The following is a 9,645-nucleotide window of genomic DNA, read 5'->3' as shown; positions in this document are numbered from 1 at the left end:
GGATGAAATACACATTTTGTGAGACGAAATGATATTTATGTGCACAAAATACTCATTATGTCGGACAAAATGCGAATTCTGTGCACAAAATACAATTTTGTGGCACAGAATACTCATTCTGTGGGACAAAATTCCACTTTGTGGGACAAAATGCTCATTCTGTGCCACAAAATAAAATTTTGTCGGACGAAATGATAATTATGTCCACAAAATACTCATTATGTCGGACAAAATGCTAATTATGTGCACAGAATACAATTTTGTGGCACAGAATACTCATTCTGTGGGACAAAATGGTCTTTTGTGGGTCACATGACTTTCTATTTGTGACGTCACCATGGCGCACTGTCACTTGATAAGTGTTGCCCAATGTGCACACTGCTTTGTGGCGCGCATGCTTTTCTATGGAAATATACGTAATTTTATTCCAGACAAGACAGTAACTATGGCTGACGCTGCTGGTCGTGTGTTCATCGCCGGGTCTTCAATACAGAGTATTTTTGATGGGGTCAGCAGCCTAACAAGACTCGTTCAATCGTTAGCTGAGCCTCGAACTAGCGGTGTACAACAACCTGCTGTTCAGCATGCCATTGCGAGTCCACTGGTACAAGTTCAACTGTCTGATGATAGGCAGCGGCCCAGCAGTGAATCACCTCTGCCACGGGTAAGTCTGATGAACGTTAGTTTATTTTATTTTTTTTAAGTCTCTTCCCCCCCCCGTTTCGTCCGACTTTTCTCCTCCTCTTAGAAATCCAATTGATGATTATTGGGTCATTAGTGTCTCAACGACAATGCAGAAATGTATCATTTCTGTGCTGTTGTGTTTTTTTTTTCAAAATGTAACCTTGCTGTATCTTGCATGACACAATTTTGTTGTTTATATCCCATTTAAAAAAATCTTCTTCTGAATAGTTGAGTTATATAGTTTACATTAAATAAATACATATAAACACGACAAACTTTGATTAGCGTTCCCACAGTTCATACATCAGTCGAGATACACGCATTTGAATCACGTTTAAAATGGAAATATATAATAAGATTCCACCTAATTTAACTCTTGCCACAGTTCACACATTTCTCAATTTTAATCATGAAACAAAAACACATTTTTGGTGCTGTCAGGTCATTTTAAAAGACGACTAGGTAACTACGGGGAAATCATAAACTCTGGAACTTAGGGCTGCTAGTAAAACTTTGCTGTAAAGCGCGTTTGTTTCAGCATATGTGCAGATGTTGACAAATGCTGCTATCACGTTGTTTCAAGTGGGAATTTTAAATGGCAATTTTACAAAAAAACAAAGGTCTTGTGCATAAACATGTCTTGTGCATATATATATATATATATCCTTTTTTTAACCACTTAAATGATACATTTGTTGTGTTTTATTTGATTTAGATGCAGATTGGAGAACGACCTGAGCCCAATTTCTCACCTGAACCTGATGTAAGTCATTTATAAGTGTTACTTTATGTCTAAACTGATTTCCATTGATAAGCCACTGTCAGCTTCTCTGTTGTGCAGCCCTGGGTAGCCCTGGTTTAACCATTTCATTCCCTGCAGAGAATTCTATCCCTACCCTCAGTGTTTCGTGGCAAAACAAGGCCTCAAAATACTTCCACCAAGCGAAGAAGAACTGTAGCTGGAAGGGCCAGGGTGGTGATTAGAGACATCCTATGTATGCCATTTAGTACACCTCAGCAAGAGGATAATTCTTGGAAAGCACCAAGAGGTCAGGACAAGGAGAAATTGGCTTCTGTCGGGCTGACAGGCAAACTTAATCTGGACTCTACATGGAATTCTCAGGAGGTGCAACATGAAATTCGATCACTCTTCCAAACAACGTTCTGCGCAGATGGAGAAGAGTTTGTTTTTTCATTTTTACAGGTAAGTGTTTATCTACACATCTTTCTCTATTTTAAGTAGTTTCCTGACATAAGCCTACTCTTATTTTCTTCAGAACAATTTAATTTCAACTCAACGCATTTATAAGTTTCTGAACTGTTTTTAGTGTTTGCCAGGTGGAAGGAAACTGATCAAACCCAACACCTCTGTCAGTTTTTCTTGGAATGGTGCCGAAGTCATTAATCTTGCAGGACAAGGAGCTCTGTACATTCTTAGTCATCACAACCTGCCAGAAAGTGAGGTAAATTTGACTTGTTTTGGGAACAATAACTGTACCTACAAATATGTACACTGAAGTACTCATCAAGTGCAACACCTACGTGAATAAAGGGCAACGTCATATTGAGGCTTGCTGTCTACGCCTTTTCAGTAATCCCTTCATTTGAAAGAAATGTTGCTTAATACAAATACCTGACATCTTGCTTAAAATGTTTGTTTCTGGAACAGGAACATGAATCACCAAGTAAGGAGACTCTGTCTTTCCTCAGTTCTACCAATTCATTGACCCATCAAATAAATCTTGAAAATGATGTTCAGCAGCTAGAACAGGTAAGGGACAGGAGATGTTACACATATATATTAGTACCCCTCTATTTATTTATTTATTTATTTATTTATTTATTTATTTATTTTTCTTGCTCTCTCCAGTCTTGTTTCATCATATTGGGTTAAGTAACCTGGTCTTAAATGTTAAAATATTCGCTTATGGAAAACTAAAAATATAATATGTACAGGATCACTAATTCCAGGCAATTAAGTTCCTGTAAAAGGGGAATAGTGGTTTAATAAACTGATCAGGTGAGGTCCTTTGTAGGACTGAACAGGCACAATACGTGCAAAATAACCGCACTACACACTTTAAACACTACAAGTGTTACCTTTCTTTTGGTGCTGTTCTCAGTTTGACTTAACAGTTACAGTAGGTTATACAAACAATGTTGTATGTATTAATGTGTGTACATTTTTGGTCTTATAGAATGTACTACATCATAGAACTCCAGTAGTCAGTGCTGAAAGGTAATGTGAAAAATGTTTGTGTACATTATTTCTAATGGAGAAGTTAGTTGGTATAGCTCATATGATATGGCAATGTCTAGTGTTACTACAAGCATACATTTTAGCTGCAATTGAGCAATGAAGAATGTAGGGGAAAGGCAGTAAGTGGGGTGGGCTACCAGGAATCCCACATTTAATTAGCACCGAATGGTTGGGTAAAGAATGTGTAAGTAATGTGTTGTGGAGTGCAATGCAAACTTTGAAATATTATATATATATATATATATATATATATATATATATATATTATATTTTTTTTTATATGATATGTATATATACACCCCACCCCCCCACCCCTTTTTTTAAATTGCAAGAACACTTATTTCTGTGTGTAATATTTGCTATTGAAAAAAGTTAAACTTGTTATCTCAGTTTATTTAATAGCATAGTCACGGAGCATGATGATGTAAACATTTTTGAAGATGTTCCCCCACTGTCAACTGGCTCAGAGGTGACTACTAGAACATTAGCTCACAGTGTAGACAGGCAAGTATGCATTTTTGTAAATAAATAAATAAATAAAAAATATTGCCATGTGAGTTTAAAATGTGGTAAATTGTTCAGTGGTCCTTAGCTTGACCCTTAGGCTCCAATGACTTAATATACTAGTCTGCATTTTGTAACTCATGGTCAGATTTCTTTAGTTGTCTACAGGAAAAGCAAGTCCCAGCACTCTTTAGTTTGTACTTTTGACCTCATACTGTATATCAGATTAGTTTTTGAGGTAAATTCACTTGTTGAAAATGAAGCCATTAACCTTGCATTATGTTCTTTAGATTTTAGCCAGTTAATCTAGCTTACAAAATATTATATACTTGTAACATATGATCAAACATTAAAATATTAACCCTCAGTAGCACCGCTAGTATTTGTATTTTGAGAAATGGCGATACTAAATAAACATGTAATACAAATATAGGGTTGGACTGCAAATTGAAACGCTTATTAATATAACCATTACTGATTAAGTTGCTATGTGCCTGACAGATTGACCATGGTGGATCCCATGATTTGACAATTGTTATTTTCTTCTATTTTATGACTAATCTATATAGCTTTTCTAGACTTAGGTTAGTGTTAAGATCTGTAGAATATTAAGTAACTTCCCTCAAGGTATGTTCTGGCATACAGTGAGGCAGTGTTTTTCCGTATGATCAGTTTGATCAATCGTTTCCCAAATCAGGGCTATTAAAGTAATCAGCTGAATAACATTCCACAGTACAGTATATAAAGTTTTAGACTTTTTTTTTCTCCCAAATACATGTATTATGGTTAATCTTCCTCTTGTCAACAGGAGCCCAGAAAGTGTAATAGCAGAACTTTGCTCCTCAGTTCTTGCTGATGGAGTTCAGAATGTCAAGGTCAGACGGAACCATGCTTTCCAAGATTTGCTACGTTGGATGAACCGAGCTGATTATGGTTGGGACAAACATCTTAATGTTTCTTTTGTTGGAGAACAAGGGCTTGATTCTGGAGGACCTAGGCGCAATCTAATGGAACTGACTGTTCGTGGACTGATCAACTGGGGAGGACTTTGGTGTGGGAAAGAAGGACACCTCATTCCAGCTCCTGACTTTTTAACATTGCAGAACAGATCCCATTGTATGGCAGGGAGGATTGTTGGCACTGTTCTCGTTCAGAGTTCTCTACAGCTCAATATTTTTGCAGAATCTCTGATCAACACCATTGCAGGAATCAACCAGTGGTTTGTAGAGGATGTTGCTGATGAAACTGTCCAAAGTAAGCTGAAAGAGGTATTAGCAGAAGACATGCATAAAACAATTGTCAATTACATATTTTTGCATGTTGGACAATATAATACATATATACCGTGCTATGCAAAATAAAGGTCTACTAAAACAAATTTACAAATACACAAGTGGTGGAGTTTTGCTAAATCTATCTCCCCCTTAACAAGGGTGTCTGGTATAATAATAATAATGTGACTTTTACATTTTGATATCAAGCGCTGATCTGTTTAGTGTAGTAAACTGATGTTTGTCTTTCTTTACATATTAGACTATCGGGGAAGGAGGCACTGGACTGGCGATCCAGTTGTGGAGAAAATAGCAGAAAACATCAGCTTTCTAGGGGTGGTCAATGATGCCCAAAAAAAAGACTTTACCCAAGCGGCTGTAAGATATTACACTTCCGTAGTGAATCGTGCTCAAATTGAAGAATTCAAAGAAGGGCTCGAAACATTTGGAATTGCAACATTGATAAGAAAACATCCAGGTCAGTCTATCTACAATGTGTAGATATGATGTATATGTTAAGGGCAAGTCCCAGTGGTATAGTGAGTCTAGTTTTGCCTCGTCCAATTGGGCAATTCAGACTAAGCCTCACCCTAACTAACCCTCGTCCAATTGGGCAATTCAGACTAAGCCTCACCCTAACTAACCCTAACCTTAGAAAAATAGTGCTAACTTGAGGATTCTCCATAAGCCTTGGTGAAACAAGGTTGCCCCTGTCAAACTAGATTTGCTAGACCACAGGGTTTCTCCCTTGACATATTTAGTTGTTGTAATATTTGCTGTAAAATTTGATACATAATCACATCTTTGGGATTTTGGAAATATGCACAGTATTTAAGTTGTGAAGTATCATCCTTAAAAGCCTGTTGTGGTGTGCAATAAAATAGTGGGTATTTCTAGGTATAGTCAAAATTATAACCTTAAACTTTCTCATTTTAAAGTGTGACCAAATACACTTGTTTTCTCCCCTCCAACTTGAATGGGTCCAAACATAGTAGTTACTGCAAAGATTTGCCTCTATTGGACAAGGTGCTCTAGTTTCAACAGTTTTGAGTAATATGTAGAGTATAAATTATTAGAACTTGAATGTTACATTAAATCTCCACCATAAATGTGTTAACTATTACAGATGTGATGAAGTTGCTTTTGTGTGGCCAGAAAAGAGCAACAATACAGCATGATGAAGTATATGACATGTTTGAGGCAGAGCTGTCAGAAGTGGGGTCAAATCAAAGGGATTTGGAGGAAGAGGCAATGATGCATTTCAGGCTGTTTTTAAGCAGCTTGACAAACCTAAGTAAGCGCAATTTTTATTATAGTGCATTTCCATTTTTCATATTTACTTGTTTTAATTTGTATTGATCTCTCCTTAAGCTAAATAGGACTTGGTTTTTACTGGGAAGCAACAATAATGTCCATATAGTGAATGTTACATTACTGAAAGTGATAATAGAAACCAGTATGAATAACACTGTCTTCAATGAAGTATCAGTGCTATTTGTATTTACTATGTTTGGTTAATCTAAAGTATTGCCATTACAATAGTAACTACTTTTGCTTTTCTTGAGTATTAAAGTAAAAAAAAAAAAAAAACATAATCTTTGACTTTTACCCATTTAAAAATACACAATTGGTCCTTTTTTAGGTATTGTGAAAAATTGGATATTGCATAGTGCAGTACGTGTTATCTAAATTAATACAGATGTATATTCTTTTTTATAGCCTTTTTTATATATGTATATATTGTAGATGCAGCATGTTCCTTGGAGGATCTACTGAGGTTCCTAACTGGAGCAAAACAGTTTCCCATTGGTGAATATGAGATTCAGCCAACTATAGAATTCATTAGAGGTTCACAATTCCCAACTGTAAGCACCTGTGGTCTTGTTTTGAGGCTGCCAATCGGCTTGACAGAAGAACAATTCAAAACTAATTTTGAATTTGCTGTCCGAAGCTGCCATGACTTTTCCTTTGTTTAGTGTTACCAGTGTGACTGTTGACATTGATGTCCAGGACAGAGAGGGCCATATCCACAATCTGTTTTAAAAAGACTACACTTAAATGTTTAAGTATAGAACCATGTACATTGTCATTCCCCATGACTTTTAGGCCACTCATTGAAGCAATGTATTTGATAAAGAAACAATGTGCATACTTTAGATCCAGGATAAATCCACTTCAATTCTGAATGTTGTGAAAACCAGGCAGCTCATAAATGGCACTTTGATAATTAGCAGGATAAATATAACAATTAAAGTACTGTTTGTTTCAAATGAGTGGATTGGAAAGGTATGTTTAGTAGCCTGACATCAGATCATTAATCCAATCTGGTTGTTTTTTTCTTTTGTCAAAATAGTTTATAATAAATTCATCCAGAAAGGCGCATCTGAAGAAGTTTAAAACAATCAGAATTGGCCAGTGCTGTTTCAGCGATAATAAAATTGAGGTCTCTAATCAAAAGATGTGTAAAGTGTGGCTGCATGTGTTTTCAGGGCGGGTATGGGTACAAGGTTTTTTTCTTTAACCTTGTTCACAATTGTTATGTCATTTGTTCAACTGTAGTGTTGTGGATGTTAACCTTACCAATGTAAAAAGTTGTCAGTGTTAATGGGGGTGGGGCAATTGTACCTTTGCTCTAAAATGATGCTGTTGGGTAAGAACTTAAGATTTGACCTGTGCTGATTACTGTTACTACTTGGTTTTGTAATATTACTGTAGGTAGGGTAGACCAACAATGGCAATCTGTCTCCTGTATCAACAGGATATAATATATATTATTATTTTATTATTATTATTTATTTCTTAACAGACGCCCTTATCCAGGGCGACTTACAATTGTTACAAGATATCACATTATTTTCTACATTCAATTACATTATTTTTTACATACAATTACCCATTTATACAGCTGGGTTTTTACTGGAGCAATCTGGGTAAAGTACCTTGCTCAAGGGTACAGCAGCAGTGTCCTCCACCGGGGATTGAACCCACAACCCTCCGGTCAAGAGTCCAGAGCCCTAACCACTACTCCACACTGCTGTGTTAGTAGATTCTGACATTTGCTGTAAATGTTCATCTTAACAAATGACTGCTTAAGGTCATTTAATTGAAATAAACACTTTCAAACATGTTTTCTGTACTGAAATTTATTATAAAAAATAAACCTAATTTCAAAACACATGCAATTCATCTAATGAACATGGCACATTTCTTACAATTATCAATGTTTGGCAGTCATAAATTCTATAATATTTTACCGGATAAAAATTACATGTGCATAGTTAAAAACAAAGATTCATATCCTAGTTTAATTTAGTATTATTCTGTAACTGAGTGTTTAAAGTATATACTCTACTGCATTAGCTATTTCTGCTGTACACAAAAAAAACCTTTTTTTTTTTTTTTTGCAATAGGCTAACAAACTATTTTCAATTAACTTTAATATTTACCCTTTCTCTGTAACACCCAAGAAACATTTTTAATGTTGGGTTAGACTAGGAAAGGTCAACTTCAACTGGGAGCAAGTAAGTGGCTAAATTGAATCTTAATTGTAGTGTTGGCCTGCTGTTTAAATAAGCCAGTTTAAAAGCTAATTTGTGTTGTAACTGACTAGGATTGTCTGTAGATTGCGCTGTTAATTTACTGCTGTCTCGCAGGTGACTTTTACAGGATTGAGTTGAAAAGTAGGACCAAGTCCATCCTCCTGTATCTCCTCCTGGATGCACTTGCATAATCTCCAAACAACCTGTCAAAATCTGACCTTTCCCCTCCTTCTCTGATATCTCCCTCTCCATTCCTCTGGAATCTACCACACTCTCTCTATCTCTCACCATATCTTCCCTTCTGGACAATACCCAACCTTACTGCTCTCTACTATTGTTTCTTATCATATCTGTATTTAAATCCTGCATTTTAATTGTTCATATTGTTAACTGGGAGACCTCACTTGGTAAATGTACAGCTCCACATTAGGGTGCAGTGTAGTTGCCCATACCATCACAGATTTAAACCCACACAACAGAAATGTTTTTATAATAAAACCTCAAACTGTAGATCACTGCCAGACAGTACTCTTATATCCACAACATTAGCCAGAACACCCCATCAAACCTGCACAAGTTGTAGCCCAACTACAAATGGACTAAAAACATAGCAATATGAAAAAACTTGATAGTCATAAAAAAATGTATTAATCAATAAATTATAGCCATAATGTAAATGGTGTTAACCTGGCCCTGGAAGTTTTAATCACTTTTTTTTTCTCAACACTTGCTGAAAAATCTAATCTAAAACTAAATCTGTAACACCCAAATACACAACAGGACAACCTGGCAAAAATTACCCCCCCCCCCCCCCCCCCCAACAAATGGACACGAAATTAGGAATCCATAATGGTGTAAGAAAAACTACACTACCTGTGGTAGAGTGAAGAACAAATAAGTTTGCACTTTCTCAGTGTCTCAATGGTGACTCAAATGGTACACTGGAATACAGGAATCATTTTACTTGTATATCTCCTTTTTATTTTACTATAAATGGTCAATTATCAGCCTACACCTTTTGGCAAGTTGTCTATTGGTGTGTGACATTAATATTATTGGAACATTTTCTTATGTATACAACCCTTTCTTTAGCCAATGGCTATCTGCTGTAGCACCCTGCGTTCCATACTCATGTTGGCATTTCACCAACTTTATGTTGATGCTTAACAACATTGACAGTCAGATAACATGTCCGTAATGCAGCTTTTAACACACCCATACGTATCCAGTTTAATCCACATCACCCTCATGTATTGCCCAGTAATCCTACAATGGAAAAACAAACTAAAAACACTAGAAAAAGTCATTAAAAGACAACCAGCCTTCTCTAGACCCGCAATCACACTGCGAGAGGTCAAAGAGAAAATTAAAACCCTAGAATCTAAAA

General features: G+C 36.1%; 1 protein-coding gene and 1 long non-coding RNA gene across 2 annotated transcripts; both read left to right on the top strand.

The window, feature by feature from the left end:
* Positions 1-1,596: 1,596 nt before the first annotated feature.
* On the top strand, positions 1,597-4,949 carry LOC131736813 (uncharacterized). Its single transcript, XM_059021975.1, has 7 exons — positions 1,597-1,888; positions 2,013-2,147; positions 2,354-2,455; positions 2,883-2,923; positions 3,335-3,448; positions 4,257-4,702; positions 4,945-4,949. The coding sequence occupies exons 1-7, from the start codon at positions 1,682-1,684 to the stop codon at positions 4,947-4,949; spliced, it is 1,050 nt and encodes a 349-aa protein (XP_058877958.1). The 5' UTR covers positions 1,597-1,681.
* A 38-nt stretch (positions 4,950-4,987) lies between these two features.
* Positions 4,988-7,823, top strand: LOC131736812 (uncharacterized). The gene is made up of 3 exons (XR_009328389.1): positions 4,988-5,197; positions 5,846-6,013; positions 6,466-7,823. It is a non-coding gene; the product is annotated as an uncharacterized LOC131736812 (long non-coding RNA).
* Positions 7,824-9,645: the final 1,822 nt, after the last annotated feature.

Source organism: Acipenser ruthenus, unplaced genomic scaffold (assembly GCF_902713425.1).
Source record: "Acipenser ruthenus unplaced genomic scaffold, fAciRut3.2 maternal haplotype, whole genome shotgun sequence".
NCBI classification, from domain to species: Eukaryota; Metazoa; Chordata; class Actinopteri; order Acipenseriformes; family Acipenseridae; genus Acipenser; species Acipenser ruthenus.
This window is presented reverse-complemented; position numbering and strand designations above follow the sequence as displayed.

What these genes read in the sequence shown, in the direction of transcription:
- LOC131736813 (XM_059021975.1), top strand. Translation starts at nt 1,682, where the DNA reads ATGCCATTTAGTACACCTCAGCAAGAGGATAATTCTTGGAAAGCACCA. An exon ending in TTGTTTTTTCATTTTTACAG is followed by an intron (nt 1,889 to 2,012) that starts GTAAGTGTTTAT and finishes AACTGTTTTTAG; the next exon opens with TGTTTGCCAGGTGGAAGGAA. An exon ending in ATGTTCAGCAGCTAGAACAG is followed by an intron (nt 2,456 to 2,882) that starts GTAAGGGACAGG and finishes TTGGTCTTATAG; the next exon opens with AATGTACTACATCATAGAAC.